This window comes from Anguilla rostrata, chromosome 7 (genome assembly GCF_018555375.3).
Source record: "Anguilla rostrata isolate EN2019 chromosome 7, ASM1855537v3, whole genome shotgun sequence".
NCBI classification, from domain to species: domain Eukaryota; kingdom Metazoa; phylum Chordata; class Actinopteri; order Anguilliformes; family Anguillidae; genus Anguilla; species Anguilla rostrata.
In genome coordinates, this window is record NC_057939.1 from 2,582,488 (window position 1) to 2,600,712 (window position 18,225).

General features: G+C 44.8%; 1 protein-coding gene across 2 annotated transcripts in view; it reads right to left on the reverse strand.

The window, feature by feature from the left end:
- LOC135258768 (xylosyl- and glucuronyltransferase LARGE1-like) overlaps positions 1-18,225 on the reverse strand; it is an 82,100-nt gene that overhangs the window by 36,903 nt on the left and 26,972 nt on the right. The window contains exons 3-4 of one of the 2 annotated variants that reach the window (XM_064342328.1): positions 8,194-8,495; positions 4,422-4,504 (exon numbers count right to left, since the gene is read on the reverse strand). In XM_064342328.1, the coding sequence (XP_064198398.1) occupies positions 4,422-4,504; positions 8,194-8,495 (385 nt within the window). Of the gene's footprint in view, positions 1-4,421; positions 4,505-8,193; positions 8,499-18,225 lie in introns of both variants that reach the window. The other variant, XM_064342327.1, reaches the window with a different exon arrangement.

The window sequence follows — 18,225 nt, forward strand, 5'->3', positions numbered from 1 at the left end:
GTCAGAGGATTCCAGGAACCTCGCGCACACTGACTCATCACACAACAAGCTTTTGCCTACACGCCCACCCCCTTTCCCCCTCCTCTTACCCGGTAGGAATGATATGTTGTCTGTAATTGAATTCTGTGAATTCGAATTATAATGCACCCGAGTAGTGTGTTTTTTTTTTTTTTTTGCAACTCTGAAGCGAAATGTCTGTATAACTCAATAAGGTCACAGTGTTCAGTTTCTCTCTCTAAGTGCTTCCCATCCAGCCTTTTTAAAGCAGTGTTTTTGGTCCTGGTCCTAAAGTAGCACTTCATGTCTAAAATGTAGTTCAGAACAGCGCATAAACAGCACAAGTGGGTCTTCTCAGAATAATGAGGACACGTACCCTAAAACTTTACAACAATACTCTCCACAACAGAACATATTTGTTCTACTGAATATGTATTTTTCATGAGTCAAATTTGGCTTTACTGGCTCTAAACCGGTAAACAAATATAACTCTTGAAGGTCTCAACAGTTCACAAAATCATTATTCAGTAGGCAAGTGTGCTTTTGATCCAATACTGAAATCCACAACTTGACTAACTGTGAAATGGCTGCAATGTTAAAAGCACCAAAAGTGGTTCTGTGAGCAAATAAAAACTCAAGGAAAGTATTTTAACAGACACACATTTGTAGATAATTCTGGAAAGGCTGCTGACTAGCCATTCGGTTGCAATGTTTGATAATCATTCCTGAAAAATTCTGAAATGCATGTCGACATTCTTCAGAAAAAAAAACATCAAGTTTAACTTCAACTGCCTGAGCTCATTCATCACTCTAGTGAGCAACAATAACTACAGCTGAGGTACGCCAAAATACCCACTCCCAAATCGTGGCCTTTTTTAAATTTCCTTTTTGTATTCCTTTGCCCATTAACCTGTGAAAACTCTACTGTTTCCATGCTCATTGCATGCTGACTATGTTCATGGTATGTGTTTGACTGCTGCTATGCGAAAAGGAGGAAGTCCCTCTTTTCTTCCCCAGTCTGGGCTAACTGTGATAGCCTCAGCTTACCATGGTGACTGGGCTAACTGTGATAGCCTCAGCTTACCATGGTGACTGGGCTAACTGTGTTAGCCTCCGCTTACCATGGTGACTGGGCTAACTGTGATAGCCTCAGCTTACCATGGTGACTGGGCTAACTGTGATAGTCTCCGCTTACCATGGTGACTGGGCTAACTGTGATAGCCTCCGCTTACCATGGTGACTGGGCTAACTGTGATAGCCTCAGCTTACCATGGTGACTGGGCTAACTGTGATAGCCTCCGCTTACCATGGTGACTGGGCTAACTGTGATAGCCTCCGCTTACCATGGTGACTGGGCTAACTGTGATAGCCTCCGCTTACCATGGTGACTGGGCTAACTGTGATAGCCTCAGCTTACCATGGTGACTGGGCTAACTGTGATAGCCTCCGCTTACCATGGTGACTGGGCTAACTGTGATAGCCTCCGTTACCATGGTGACTGGGCTAACTGTGATAGCCTCCGCTTACCATGGTGACTGGGCTAATGTCATAGCCTCAGCTTACCATGGTGACTGGGCTAACTGTGATAGCCTCAGCTTACCATGGTGACTGGGCTAACTGTCATAGCCTCAGCTTACCATGGTGACTGGGCTAACTGTGATAGCCTCAGCTCCCCACCCCCCGAAGGCACATGATGAGCTCTCCCTCGCCATGGCGATGCTGGGATGCGATCAGCATTCTTCAGCCCTGTGGGGAATGCTTACTGACCTGAGGCCTGCCTGAGCATTAGCTCCTCCCCTTCAGCCCGCATTCTAAACCCCGCCCCCCCTACATGCACACACACACACACACACAAACACAAACACACACACACACACACACACACACACACACACACTGGCAATACTGTATGCACCCTTGGGTCAGTCCTTTATGCAAACAGTGACTGTCTCTTTAAGAACATGGACATGCATGTGATGATGTCATCTGTGTGCACTGCATTTAAAATCCTTGTCACGCAATGAACAGGTGCAAAGGTTCCCCCCCTCCAAGTTAATAAAAGTGAGCGATGACCATCGCTTGTCCTTTTTTGTTTTCCTGTCATAGCTGGTGATCCCTCGACTCTGTGGAGTGTCCACATCTCCAGACAGAACAAGAAACTATTCTGCTTATTTTTATTATTAATATTTTTTCTTTTTTTATGGCTGCCCATAAGAAGAAGAAAAATGAAAAGAAAGAACATTGAATAATCAAAGGGACTCAGATCATAAAAGATGTATAAAATTGACAGAGCTGAGACAGAGCTGAGGAGTCATTAAATGGTGCATTGTGGGAGAAGTTCTCAGAGGCCCTCCGTCACTGACTTGGCGTATGAATCAAACGCTCTTCCGCACTGCCTGGCAGAATGATTGGATCTGGGAGTTGCTGACGACAAATTATTGACCTATTTTGTCGGGCGCTTATGTTGCCTTATTTCGAGACAAAAGTGCATTTTGCGTAGTGCTTACCCTCACTGCGGGGGGGGGGGGGGATAAGCCACTTTGAACTGCAGCAGAGGGGACAATAAAATCTCAGAGACGACACTAAATTGCACGGCTGCGCTTTTCTCCACTGAATCAGGAAAAATGATGAAAATGCATCGATCTGCCGGATCAGTTCATCTACGCTCACCCGGGCGTCCGTGCTTCTCATTCCACGCCAGCTCCTGATTATCTCAAAAAAAGTCAACATCCTGAGGGACACTTGCAGAAGCACCGTCTTTTGCAGTCGTTCTGTACCAGAGCTGTCTGTGGCTGGGGCCAAGCAGGATGGCGCATAACTGGACGTAGCAATGCCCAAGGAGGGGGAGGGTCCAGTCTGCAGGATATTCCTCACCTCGTCGTCAAACACTCTGTTCAGGAACAACCCGTCATTCCGAGCTCTACCAGACTGGAAGCCCTCAGCCATGGACCAGCGCTTCCCAATCCCACCGTTCTCCCACTCATACTTTCAATTCTGCAACTCTCGCAACTTCCCCAACACTTTCCCTTTTCTTTTTTTTTCTTTTTTTTGGAGGCGGTGTTGCCTGGCAACTGGGTCCAAGCAGCACACTGAGATCAGCGAGCTGAGACTCTGGAGTGTGCACTGGGAGACCTAATTAACTCTGTGTAACTAAAAACGCTGCGCAAACGAGCTCTCAGAGCAGCTGCACCGCACGTATGTTCTTGCAAACGGAAATCTTGGAAACGGGCGAGACCAGCCAGCAGCGTAATCCTGCCTGATGTGCTGAAGCCGAAAGGGGGGGGGGGGCTTGGCTTGGATTTGGATGGAAGATCTGCTGGAAAAATGGTTTTCCTGCTAGAAGTGTGTATTAATGGGCCAACAGGGGACGGACTTCCCTCTGGACCCTGCGGTGTGCTGTCGGGGACCCCGTCTGTCTGTTGGGTGAGATCCAGCAGAGGACTCTGGAAAGATCTCTTGGCATGGCCCGCAAGTATACTGTTCCCCCAGCTCATTCCTAGACTCCAGCAACATGATGCCCAATCAGTGCAGCTCAATTAAGAGCTTACAGTATTGGCTCATTCGCTTATTCCTCACTCTCTGCATCAGCTGATACTTGGGGATCAGCTTAGGTGGAAAATATAAGGCTTAGCTCGCCAGCCAGACCTGCACTTTGTCAGACGGCGTTCTACGGCAGTTGTCTAGCATACAAAACAAAACAAAGGAGGGCAAGTAACATCATAGCTAACTTAGCGAAATTATTACCCCAGCAGGGGGGGTAATTCTTTACACAGGATTACTGGAGTTAGCTGGATAGCTGCAGAACAGCACTTTTTACTTCAGTCCATGTGAAAGATTTGGGGAGGTTCCGGGTTTTTATCCAGCTAACTCAGTAATCCTGCTTTGTGAAACAGGGCCCAGGTTAGCTCCAGACAGCTCAAGGACGAACAGATGGTTGGCGGGATTGCGATTGAGAAAGCAAACCGATTAGAAAGCACCTCTTGCCACCTCTTAATGTAAATAGGTGCCATTTGATGAAGCCAGCAAGTCTCACACAAGTCTCACACATACACATACACACACATATACACACACATTATATACAGTGCAGTCTTTAAGTAAAAGTAATTTTAAGGGACCGTAATCACTTATTGTAGTGAAAGACAAGCATTGATCGAACCCAGGGTCATTTTTCCCTGAGAGTTCAAATTACATTACATTACAGGCATTTAGCTGAACGTCTAATCCAGAGCGACTTACACAACTTTCAGACTGAAATTACATGAGAGTTCCCCTGAACACACAGCATATTGAAAATGACACAGTTCAATTATAAATGATTACTGTAAGTGACACTATGTGCTGGATTATGGGAGAGCCTCCTCAGGTGAGCTTAAATAAGTCGGCTGGGGGACCGGAGACGGAGGAGGACGGAGGTGATTTACCGGTGAAAGAGGACGGATTTCACCAGCGTCACCACATCCCTGCTGGCGTTGTACCCGGCACACACGATGGCCACGTGAATCGTCTGGGGGAGAGCAGACAGAAAGGAGAAAAGAGAGAGAGAGAGAGGGAACTTTTCAATCTGGTGCATCCTGTCAGAATCTACCATGTCTGTCATTTTTACCTGGCTGCAAAGTAAATTTTTCAATTCAATTCAATTCAGTTTGTATAGCACTTTCTACAGAGAACTGTCACAAAGACACTTTACAGAGCAGCAAGCCAAAAAGCATAGCAAAAAAGAGAAAACAGAGCAAATACCAGGCCTGAACCCACAAATATATCATTTTCCTGGACTGAATTACCTACTGCTTTTTTTGGGGGGGGGGGGGTAGGTAACCAAGGTCCTCTGATAATACTAATCCTGTGTGAATAAACATCTCAGTAATTTGCAGCGAAATGTGCCGCTTATTTTTAGCTACCGGAAGTTTCCATATCTAACATCTGGGACACGGTCAGTAATTGGAGTGGGATTCTTCAGTGGGAATTACTGTGGATTAAAAAAAAATCCAAACAGAATCCTCCATTGGAATTACCCACAAAAGTAAAAAAGACATTACAGGACCTCCACGGGTAAAACTTGTTAGATCCTGTTTGAATAGGGCTTATGATCACTATTTTCGGGTGTGTAAACAAGGCACTCTGTTGTAGAAATTCACCCAATGCGTTTAATGGATACTAGTAGGGAATTGCACTTTCTCTAATTAATTTCCATTTATGTCTAAAAAACATACACAAGGTGAGCTTATGCAAAGTACTAATCAGCAGTGACTTCCTGCGTTTAGAGTTAGTGCCACGTGCAAAACTCTCATCCCACATGAGACACATACGTACAGCTGTTCTCCTCCTCCATATATTTACTTCACTTGCATTTTTCCCCCCACAATTTGCCCATTCCCTGTTTTCCTGTAAAGCGTTTCTTTGGCAGTGGCCTTGGTTCAATCAAACGTTTTCTGCAATTCTGACTTACAAATCTGTCTTTTGTTCTCCACAAACAGTCTGGCTGGTTCAGCTAAAAATAAAAATAACTTTCCAAACTGAGTTTGCAAAGAAAAAAGTGCAATGCTTGCATTTGCTCATAAAAATAAAAAAGTTACAGACAAGTGTTGTCTGAATACCAGCCGCTGTCTCTGTAAGAGGTGCAATACGAATAAAACAGAATGACACTAAACCCCTTCAGGACTGCTGAATGCACAGGGACTACAGATTTCAGCGTTATTTATTGCATTGCACCCACGTCACTGTTAGAAAGAACAGGGTAAAAAAAAAGAGAAATATGGTTCGGTACGAAAGCTCACTTCTGACAAGCAGCAGCAGCACTGGGCTGGGCAGAGCTGCAGCTGGGCCAAAACGAGCGGACCCAAAGACAGAGACTAAAAGTTCATTTTCGCTTCACATCAGAGTAAATTATTATTATTTTTTTAAAATATCAATATTAGACTCACAGCCGTGGCATCAGCATGAATAGCTGATGTTTCCAGAGAGCCGTGCCAGTATCCGATGTGACGGATCCGACTCCAGTGCTCGCTGACCTCAAATGATCAACTTTGACACGGCAAACCGCTCACAGCCATCCAGCCTCATTCCACGCCAGCTCACCCGCCGCATAAGGGTGACTCAGTTACTTATTTACTGGGATGATTCAGAGGCTGGGGTGGGGTTGATAGGGATGGGGGGGGGGGGGTTGATGGGGGCAGGGGAGGGGGTATTGATAGGCGTGAGGGAGGGGGGTGGTAGTGGAGGGCGGGGGGTTAATAGGGGTGGGGGGGGGTGTTGATAGGCGTGAGGGAGGGGGGTGGTAGTGAAGGGCAGGGGGGTTAATACGGGTGGGGAGGGGGTATTGATAGGGGGGGGGGGGGTTGCCTCGCCATCGGCGGGGGCCCGCAAGGCAGCCTCTGTGAAACCCACTACGCCCCCTCAGCTCCCCGCCCCGCTCTGTGGAGATGACTCAGTACAGGCTGGTGGCAGAGGCCAGGCTGGAAGATGACACTTATAGCTTGGCTAATATCACGAGGCGGAGGTACTTTTAAAAGCCCCCCAGGGTTTCATTTAGGAGAAAACGGGGGCCAAGCAAATATTATTGTTGAAAACAAGCCATTAAAAATGATTTCAATAGACATTTAAATTTATCATTAAGCAATGAAATGTTTTTTTTTTTCCTGTGATGTCTCTTTAAAGAGAGTTCCAGAGACATGCTGCAGAACTGGAGAAAACCCTGTCAGCAATTCCAACTCCCAGGATGCAAGGAGGTCAGAGTTGACTGACACGCATTAAACAAGTTGGGAAAGTATATTTTTGAAACCCATCTATCGTATACTGAGGGATCTGTCCATTTAAAGCTTTATAAAAAAAACAAGGGCAATGGGGGTTCCTAGATTTGGTATTTGGGAGAATCTCGGTAGTGTCAAACACAGCACTTAAATCTAAGAGGATGCTAACGCTCTTGAGCGTAAACACCTGAGGTCACCTGTGACTTTAATGAGCCCATTGCAGTGCTGTACAGGGGCCTGTAACCAGGATCAAACAGCTCAGACTCTCATGGTTCTGGCCATTTATTTTCCTTCTGCGCCTTTTCTTCAGTTATTACGGTCATTGGTTTTTCCTGCACCTTTTCTTCAGTTATTACGGCCATTAAGTTTTCCTTGATTGAATTATACGTGTGCAAATCCCCTTTAACGATTTGCACCTGTTGGCTCTCTATTTAAACCCTTAGCAAGCTGATAAGCTTTGCTTCAGTGTCACTTGCGTTACACGAAAGCCGGTAACTTGGTCTGTTTGGTAAGAGGTTTAGTGTTTGTTCAGTACTAGATCAGTTCCTCTTCTGTGTCCTTTGTTTTACGCGAAGAGTTACTGCGGAACTGAACTTAGAGGTTACTGGATTGTGGGCTACAAAGTTAGCACTACTGTCCTTGCTCATTTCTACTACTCTCTCTAGTGATTATTTTGACAGTCCTCTGTGCGAGGGCTTCTTAAAGTTCTCACGTTCTCCAATTTTTTCAGACCGTTTTTGTTATACTCATACTCCTTAAGCTTTTGTTTGGTACCCATTATGTGGGTTGTTTAGAGCTTTTCTTTGGGATACTCTACCTTAGGAGTATTGTTTTTCTTTTTGTTCTTTTTCCCTGTTCTTTTGTCTCTTTTGAGACTTAGTGGTTATTCTACCTCTGGTGAATAGCTTAAAGAACCCCTGTTCGGTCGCGGTTGGTCTCCCAAAACCCCTCCTCCCTCACACAGACAGGCTGTGGGAAGACCGATCCTTACCTGTACTCCTTCACTGGGACTGGCCTGAAATAAGGAGAGGTACAGCACTCAAAGCTCAGAAGCGCAGACTCTTTAATAAAGAAGAGTGACTGGTGTTTTGATGTCTGAGACATCCTCCTCAGTGTCAACAGAAGAGCTAAAGTCTTCATTCTTTTCTTTCTATTGCCTCCCTGACACAAATCCCAGATGTCAAGATGTCACCCTTTTATTTATTTATTTATTTATTTTTTATTAAAAATGTAATGTTTTGGAGCTTTTGAGTGCTACACTTTTCTGATTTGTCCCTGTGAAGTGATACGGGCAGGGGTGTCCTTTAAGCATCTGGAGCCACCCTGGATGTGAAGCGGCCATTTTGTCCTCTTATCTGCTGGGCTGAAGTGTGTTTGACACAACTCGGCGAAGCGTGAAAACGTTAGCTGCTAGCCCGTTAGCCTGTTAGCCCGTTAGCCTGCTAACCTCGCACTTGTCCACCGGGGGCTGCTGCGCGCAGTCGGAGCCGTTGCCGGGGGCGCCCGCTCGCTGGCCCTCGTTGTCGCCGGTGCCCTCCTCCGTGGAGTAGGTGCGGGACTGGTTGCCGTGGCGAGGGCGGGGGCGGAGGCGGGCGGCGGCCCTGGGCGGCTGGCTCAGCTCCCAGCGGAGGGCCTGGTTCTCCTCCTCCACCTCTCGAACCCGCACCTCCAGCGCCAGGCGGTCCCGAACGCCCGCCGACGACGCCGTGGCCGACTGGGGCTCCAGGGGGGACAGCGGGATGGACCTCACTGCTGGGGGGAGGGGGGGTTTGGGTTAGAAGAAAATGACACTTGTCATACATGGATGAGATCTGGACATTGGGTCCTATGGGCATTTCACACATTAATTAACCTTTATCTGCACAGGGTAGGTTGATTGAGCACACATGCTACTTTAGAGCAAAGGCCTGTTAATGCCTCCCCCCCAAACAGAAATGCTTCACATAAATTGTCGATGCTGATAAGCCAATATAAGCATGGCCCCATAGAGCTCCTGAAAGCCACATGCATCCCTATCGCTGGCGTAAAGTCACCTCACGGATAGAAGTGCACCTTCATTCTTTAAACCATTACGCAGCAGAAACTGAGATCCAACTAAATCCAAAATGTAAATACACTTTCCCCAGATAAAGAACAACAAATAAGATTACCTGGTTCAACAAAAGCTCTTAATGACTGAACTGAACTGAACCTGACTGCATCTGCAGTGAGGAAGACGCTTCAGAGTTTCAACGCCGCAAGGGCTGAGAGTAACAGCACGGCGAACATCAGAAAACTGACAGGTAATACATTAGCAAATGGCAGGCATGTAGATTTCAATTAGGACTTAAGGGACTGCTGTTAACACAACTCCGGCCTCGAAGTGTAAAGTTGTCAATTCAATATCCTCGCGCTTTGAAAACAAACAGTTGCTCCTGATTTAAGCAGAGGGGAATTCCCCCTGCTGCTCACAACCAATTCGGCAATCTGACGGCGTTAAAAAAAAAAAACACGGTCCGGACATCAAAGCAACAGCACCTGGGCGAACTCCGTCAGAACTCGGCAGCTGATAAAAATACAATTCCCAGGATGCCGAGCGTATGCGCATCGCCCGGAGCAGATAACTGAAGGCATTCGTATTCTTACTGCGTGCAGACCGAGCACACGCAGGTCAATGCTGTGTACAGGGATCATCAAAATCCTCCAAATCCAGCCCTGGTTTTCTCTCCCACCAGGTAAATAACTGAAAAAATTGGCGCTGCTGATTGGCCACACAGTCTTCACACCTGACTCCCAGGTGTGCAGGGAGGGTGGAAAACCAGCCGTTCTCGGGCCTGGGGGGGGGCTGTGATTTGACGATTCCTGAGTCTATGACCCATCCACTCATTGCACCTGATGGTCATTATGGAGATTCCCCGTCCGCTGAAGGACTTTGGCTCCTTAAGCCTGATATCTGACGGGAGAAGGATTTCAGCCTGAAGAGCTCATTCCTGCCCTGTGGGGTAAAGGCAAAACCCTGCCCTCCCAGGGTTTTCATTTTCCCAAACACTCCTGCCCTCCCAGGGTTTTCATTTTCCCAAACACTCCTGCCCTCCCAGGGTTTTCACTTTCCCAAACACTCCTGCCCTCCCAGGGTTTTCATTTTCCCAAACACTCCTGCCCTCCCAGGGTTTTCATTTTCCCAAACGCTCGTTCAGAATCAGCTGAATATAAAGTGGTATAGAAATGAAACGCACGTTGTCATGTCATGTACAATATCGGCTCAGCTCGGGGGCTTTGTTAGGCACAATAAAACACGGGCTGGAGCTCCATACTGTTTTAATAAAATGGATCCATCCACATATATATTAGAGAAAGGTGCAATAATATTATAATGGCGTATGAACATAATATTTAGACATGCTATATCATGAATATTGGTACTGCTGGGAAGATATGTTGACCAATTAAGGCCTCCAGGACCAGAAACATTTATGTATCTATTTATGAATGGCCATTAAAATAATGGTCCACAGCAAATAACCGCAGTGATAGAGACAAAAAGGAGAGTTGGTATAGACCGTTTGAAACCTGTACACTCTTTTCAAGGTACACAGAAATATTTGGGTTTATTTTTTGGGCTTGGCCTATTGAGGATGCACTTCTTGTACGTCGCTTTGGATAAAAGCGTCCGCCACATAAATGTAATGTAATGTAACGAGGATGCAGCTGACAAACTGATCCGCGTTTATGGACAGAAGTGTCAGCAGACATCAGCGTTCATGTTTAACTATGAATGATGGGAATTTGAGTTTAATGGATATCCCAGTGGAGGGCACACTAAGCTCCCACCACCTGCTGGAGACTCCAACTAAACTCCCCCACGCTGCCCCGAGGCAGACGGCTGGGCTAATTAGCCGTGCTCTAACAGTGCAGAGTGGACGCAGGCCGCCGGGGGCCAATCAGACGCAGCCGTCTAAGGCCCTATCACAGGGCTGCTGGGCCCAGGTCTAGCTGTGAAGTTTTGGGTAAATACAGGCACCATAGAACAACACAGGGTGGCATTCGGTTCTCTGGAAAAGCGGATTGGTCTCGGCTGCACGGGCTGGTGGAGGGAGCACACGCACCTGGGCTGCGTTGGCTAATCAGCCCAGGTGCTTAAAGGTGTGCTGCTCTCCACAGTTCAGGGCCAAGACCGGGAGCACACACTGAGAGCGAGTTTCTTTATTTAGTTTTTGTTTGCATGTTTCTCTGAGCACGGCAAAACAAAAGTGAACCGCTGCTTGAAAAGCTATGAGTGGGGAACTGAACTGTTCTTTCTTTTGTCTTTGTTATTTTAGTTTGTTGTTTTAGTTCATTGTTTTTGCCCAGAACAACGTGAGGGGGAAGGGTGAAGGTGTCCATTTGATTTTGTGTTGGTGTGGGTGTGAGCTCTCTCTCTCCATGCGGAAACCAACAGTGTTCCCCGGCACTGCCGCATCTCCCTCCCAGGGATGTCACACTGGCGTGTGAAACACAACTTACTTAACTGAATTTTTATACTGAAATTCATATCTATTATTTAGCATAAGGGAGTCTGTGTGGATTTATACCTAAAATACATCTCTGGTAAGCAACACAGCGGATATCAGGAGATATCCAATCAGTATAATGGGTATGTGATGTGTTAGTGAGTGCATGCACTTGTGCACATATGTGCGTGCTCGTGCAAGCGTGTAAACTGTGCATTTCACTGTGTGTGCGTGTCCTTATGAACTTCTGTGAGAGTGTGCACCTTGACCAGAGAGGTTAGCCCAAGCCGTCGCTGAAATATCAGTGCAGTGAGAGATTACATCACACACTTGAATCCTACACTCCGCATTGACCCCAAGCCTTGATTACTGCCAAGCTCACGCTGAGTAAATCCATACACTTATCCAGCAGGTACTGCGCCCAGAGGCAACACCATTCAGCACAGCAGAATTACTCCCATTCAAATGCATATGCTGAGATCTTACGCCTTCCCTCATCAAAGGGTCTCAAAACACCGCTTATGCATTTCATTTCATCCCTCTTTTCATTTTTAAAAACTGTTATTTTTACATTTTACAAATGTGCACCACAGGATGGTTGCCTTTCTTCCCTGGTGGAAGGCTGGTGACCTTTAAGCAAATAGCAAAAAAAATTGTACTGAAATGCATTTTTTTTTGCTATCCACTGAGTTCCACTATAACAGACCCTTTCTATTGCTAGGTTGCCTTTGATGTTTGTCATTGCATTCTGAAGCAGGCAAACAAGGCCTAACTGTTAAATCTTTTCTTTTTTTCTCCTTTCACATCCAATATGCAGTCCACAAACAATCTAGAATGTTTTGTTTTGTTTTGTGTTTCGAAGTGCATTTGCCTGCTTTATTGGATTCAAAACTTTTTTTAATAACAGACACTTCCTCCTCTGCGCCTGTTCCGAGTGTAACTCTTTCTGGCGTGTGACACCGCAGGCGAGAGAAGAGAACACAGACGACTGTTTTTAGGCAGGGCGCGATAATATCAGGAGCTTATCAGCACTGGCCAGATGCTGAAATTACAGGCAATGTCACACACACACTCACACTCTCACAACCACACTCACACACATACACACACTCTCACACACTCACACTCACACTCACACTCACTCTCACACACTCACACACTCACACACACACCCTCACACACACCAGAGAGACGACGCATTTAATGCACCAGTGATGCTCTAAATGAGGAGGAACGTCAAGCTGAGAAAGCAGCCTAAGGATAGCCATTTGAACTTTTTTTTTTTGTTTTATTATTTATTTTCAATTTATTTATTTTCCTATTTATTTATACCAGCCAAACCCACAAAGCAAAGTCCTACAGAGACTCAGACTCAGTTTAATAATAAAGTAAGCAATTTGAAACATTTTGTTATATAAAATACAATTTTCATATGTTAGCATCATGCACTTTTTCACAGGTCAGTAGGTTCCAGGGAGAAGCCAAAGCTTGGCTGAGGCATAGCCCTGTGGGCTGTAGTGGCCTCTGAACACAAGAGCTGCGGGTTCAAATCCCGGATGGGAAAAGCAGCTTTTTATCTCAAGTGAGCTTATGCGTGGTTTGCGGAGGCCACCCGTACGGTTTATAAAAATAGTTCACAAGTGCCGTACAGATTATCATGAGCCAAGCTGCCAGGGTAGCGTCGCTCCCAAGATGAGGAAGACCGTGATGAAGGTCACGAGGGTCACTGAGCCACAACCCACGCTGACAGCTTCAGTGTCATCGGAGCCACAATCCTCTTTCCCCGTTGCCAGTCATGTCGGAGCCAATTTAACACGCTGCAGTGCAGTCAGAGTTCACCCCGCTCGCCACCTCGCCAAATACTGCAGTAGCGCAGGCTGCGGGGGTGCGCTGAAACATGGAAGCTTCAGCACGTCGCGACGCAAACGTCACGACGCAAACGTCGCGACGCAAACGTCACGACACAAACGTCACGACGCAACTGCATCGATGCGACACGCATGAATCGATCCGCATCACGACAAGTCGTAAACTCGCGTGGCAGACTTTTATTTCAGGCAGACTGAGACACTGAAGGTAATAAACACACCTGTTAACCTGTTTGAAAGTCATACTGCTTGGCATTTCAATGATCTCTTGAGTGTCAGTGGGGTGACGTGGAGGGAGACCTATCAAATGTAACGGTCACATTTACACTTCAGCTAATCCTATCATGTCATGATTAATCGTTATTAATCAAATCGCACCATTATAAATGAAGAGAAATCGCATCGTATCGTTGTTCAGAGTAACACCAACGCATCCCAGTTGGGAGGGCTCCCTCGCAGGGTCACAGTGAGCGCACTTCCCTTTGAGCTCGGAGCCAGCCGATACCCCTCCGAAGAGTTTGGCAAAGTTACCATTCAGCCCGTCTAGGACAGAGGGGGGAAAAACGCGTGAGTCACGCTAGCCGCTAAAATGCGCAGGAATGCTAAAGCTAAACCCCCGTCCCTTTGACATCACACCGCATAGTAACGTCCTGCTGTCCTGAACACAAACTCGTTACGCCAAGGCGCAATATTTTCAAAGAGACGATAAGGGTACAGACAATGGCTGCTAATAAATATGACGTTCCATGATAGATACTGGCAAACTAAAGGTCCTTGAAGGAGGTCGAGACACTTTATAACGAAACTAAAATAGCAGCCTGCAGCCCTGCGGAAGACGGCTTTGTCGCTGCTGTAAGTGTGGGTAGTAGCGTGGCTCGATACTTGTTTGACCTTTTTTTTTCTCTCTTCTGTGTGAGCCGCTGAATTCTGTATGGAACACTGCGTGACCACCGTTCTGCTCCGCTCTTTGATGTTCCTGCTCCCTAAGCGACTTAGTTGCCCATCTTTAGAGGGGGGAAAAGGCCATTTAGGTCTTTATTCCGAAATCTCCACCTTGAGCTAGCCTTTGATGTTTTCCCTTGTAAAACCGTGAAAAGCACCTTGTTTTATTTTATTTATTTTATTCTTTTTCCCCACTCGAGTTGGCCTTGGAAATAATATCTGCTCCTGTGATGTATTATATTATTGTGATATTGTGTTCCTCCACTGGTGACATCTCCAATTGTTGGGTAACAATAAATAAATATTGCTTTTACACCATTAAAAATTCTCTCTTTCTGTAACTGACTACGCAAATCTTCAGGTACGACGTTACATACAGTAAGTAACAACAAATAAAATGTAAAGAGATTGATAACATAATTAGCCCACATGACAGAATTTTATAAATTTTATAAATACAATGCACAATGTTATTTATTTGCTTAAAAAAGGTTAACAGATTAATAACACATCACGGAAGTATGCAGAATTGTAATAAGTAACCCAGCTGCAATAAAGTGACAAAAAAAAAGAAGACACCGTTTTTCCTTTTTTCTACTTTTTTGGCTGTTTTCTAGCTAACATTTGCTGGTCATTAGCTGAAATGTTTTGGCAGTGTGCTGATTCCTCCCCTGGCTCCATACTGTGACTGCAGCTGTCCTGAGTTTCCTTCACTGTGGGGATAAAGACTGTCAAATGTTCAGGTGGAAAGAGAAGCTATTTTAAATAGCTCTGCAAGAGGCAAAGCTTGTTTAAACCGTATATATTATAGGCACTTAATACCTATAATGGCTTTCTGGAGTGTCTAACTTGAACAAGTGTTTTACTGAAATAATAAAATTCTTAGCCTGTGGGGTTGGAGGAAGTGTTCACATTTGGAATTAACCAAAATGTGCATGTATCTTGTCCCAGGTAAATTCCCAGGTAAAATAGTAAGATCTAGATGCATCCGCAAATAATAGGGAAAACCTGTTTCAGGTGTGTGAGCATGCGCATGCGTGTGCGTGTGTGTGTATGCATGCGTGTGTGCACACACGTGCGTGTGTGTGTGTGTGTGTGTATGCATGCGTGTGTGCACACACGTGCGTGTGTGTGTGTGTAACATGCCATAGCTACAGTGACGGTACAGATGACTGTCTTTTCATTATTATTGATGGTCAGTGCACCATGGCTACACCATGTGTGGCCATAATTACGACAAAGTGGCTAAATAATGACCTCAGTTGCAATGTTCAGCCTACTTTCTTTAAAGCTAAACCTGCTGCCAAATTGTTTCCTCCTTGCAGGTGCATTAATTTGACCGACATGGAAAAACACTGAATATTTGACTAATGTTCCTTTACAGCTATTTCTCTTTCATGCCCTCTCTTTCCAATCCATAACAACACAATAAGTTATTCCTTTCTCCGACAGCATGAATTTAGGCAACATTTATAATTTCACCCACTGAGGCATTTGCACCATATTACTTATTTGTAGACGCAAAAAAATTGAGGACAATTAGCATTATTTCCATTTTACACTTAATTTGCAAAGCCAGGATATTTACTGAAACTATTAAAGTTCCTTACCTTACTCAACAGCACAGATACCTTTTAGGCATGGATATAGATTTTTTTGTTATTTTTTTAAATTTATCATTTATTTTTTTGAGGGTTTATGAATAAATGCAATGATTCATAATATAAATGTTAATGCTTTCAGGAATGAAAGAATAGGTGATCTCTTCCAGTAATCAGTTTGGCAAATAGATGAAGTAGCAGTCCCTCAACCGACATTGGAAACCACATGGATTCCTTTACGAGATCAGCTCTCTGAACATCACTTAAATGACTGTACGTACAGTACATTCTCCACATCATTTTATATTACAACTTAAGACCCTTTTAGGACTTAAGACTTAAGCCAAAGACATCAGTTTTCAAATTTCAAGGACCACTGAACACGGAGGTCACAGAAAACTAATTTAATTACAGTCACTGGACCGGAGTGAAAAACATAAAAGACAAAGGCAATTTAATTTCACATAACGTTTACATTTTTATGCACTTCATCACTAAAACATATGAACCATTACAAACACTGAAAGAAGGATTACGAGCCAAACCCTACTCAGTTATTTATTTATTTTTTAATGGCGGCAGTATGCACTCCATAAGATAATAGCCAGCAGGTCGGCGTGGAAACGCTCACCTGTCAGAATATTACTGGCCAAGATCACATTAGCATGAAACGACTGAGGGAGGGGCAGTTAATCCCATACACGACCATCTGGATTCTATTAAAATCATTTTATAGCTCAATCAAAGAGCCACGATGGCTTTTTTTTTTTTTAACTGAACGAGAAAGCGACATTTGATCCACGTAACCACTTCAGATGATGAACGATGCCGAGCGTGTGGATGCCGTGGTGTGGTTTAAAGGGACATTGCATTATAGGCATTTAGCAGACGCTCTTATCCAGAGCGACTTACACAACTTTTACACAGCATTTACACTGCATCCATTTACACAGCTGGATACATACTGAAGCAATGCAGGTTAAGTACCTTGCTTAAGGGTACAATGGCAGTGTCCTACCGGGGAATCAAACCTGTGACCTTACATTGGTTACAGGTTACATTGACCATTTCCTTACCCATTATGCTACACTGCTGCCCCAGTTGACCAGCAATGGTTGCCTCAGATAAACTCCCTCATTAATACAAGTACGGGGTATAAGAAAGTAAGCCAGATTTGAAAGGCTTTTTCCAGAACATGTAATCTGCAAATTAAACATATGGGGCCACTATCATGTGACAGCACATCAGCAATTTAAAAGAGGAAAATCATAAAGGATTTTTCTTTCTCACACTGCAGAATCACACGGGACACGGAAGGGCTCAAAAAAGCCATGCTCTGCTTCAGCACCTTCCTTAATGTAACATGTAATATACTACAGGCCATAAAGCAGCTTTACAAACGTGACGCTATTATGGCATGAAAAGCAATATTTCCCATTTAATTACCGGAGTAAAATGGCCTGGTACACTGTATAGGCTGCTAAAATGGGAAATCATTTTTTAAATAGCACATTGTAGCCCTGTTATGAACTCAATCAGCTCTGTAGCAGAAAATAATAATAATAATAATAATAAAAATAATAATAAAACTAAAGGGCTCAACAAGGGCTTTTTTCACTCTAGCCCAGTTGAGCAAGTTGGTAAGAAATCTACTTGCCTAATTTATAGGCTAAAACTAAATTTACACTCAGCCAAATTTGGCAAAGTTTACCTATTATATAAAAAGTAAAAAAAAATAAATAAAGAAAAAAAGCAATGAATGGATCACCCAGTCACCTGCAGTTCAGAATTTGAAGGCAGCGTCCTTTGCCCGATAGGACGTCCCGTTACTTGGGGGGTGAGGCATCTTATGCAAGAACGGTCGGCGTGACTCGGGTGTTTCAATGCCAAACGCTTTTCGAACAAAAGCCAGCTCCCACACTCAGACTTTTTATAGAAGATTGGACAGGCCGTCCAAAAATCTTTGTGAGGACCTAAAAAAGTGCAGTGAGGGGACTTACAATAATGACCAGCTTAAGAATTAATGTTAGCGGATCTGATGACGGTTTCCCCAAATTACAGCATGTAGAAAGTTACCATAACTTTTTATTTTTTAAAATGACAGACGCGCAAATAATATGTTGTTTCTCTCCGGAAATGCAGATCAAGAGGAAGGGCAAGCTGGGGGAGAGGAGAGAGGAGCAGGTAGGCGGGGAAAGAGATCTGTGTGATCAGACAGCTGGTGCACATTAGGGAACATTTTCAGATTTTCTCTGCACGATGACAAGCTGATCTGTCCTCGCAATTACATGAGTGCTGTTTTTTTCTTCTTTTTTTTTGGGTGCCCAAAGCCGGTTTTACGGCAGCAGAACTGCTTAAAGGCTTTGCAGAGCATCTTCCCCCCGGCTTTACTTCACGCAGAACACCAGGACAGGAATAAGCAAATAAGCACTCAGCAGCTACCCAGCTCTTATCCAATCATTATCAGGCTTTAGTGGTCTTATTGGCTGCAGACATCGTTTAATAAATATTTTATTTATGCGATTCTGGGAAATGAAGACATAAAGACTACATCAGAGGTATCGTGGCCTAAGATTTGAAAACGTAGCGTGTCTCTTGT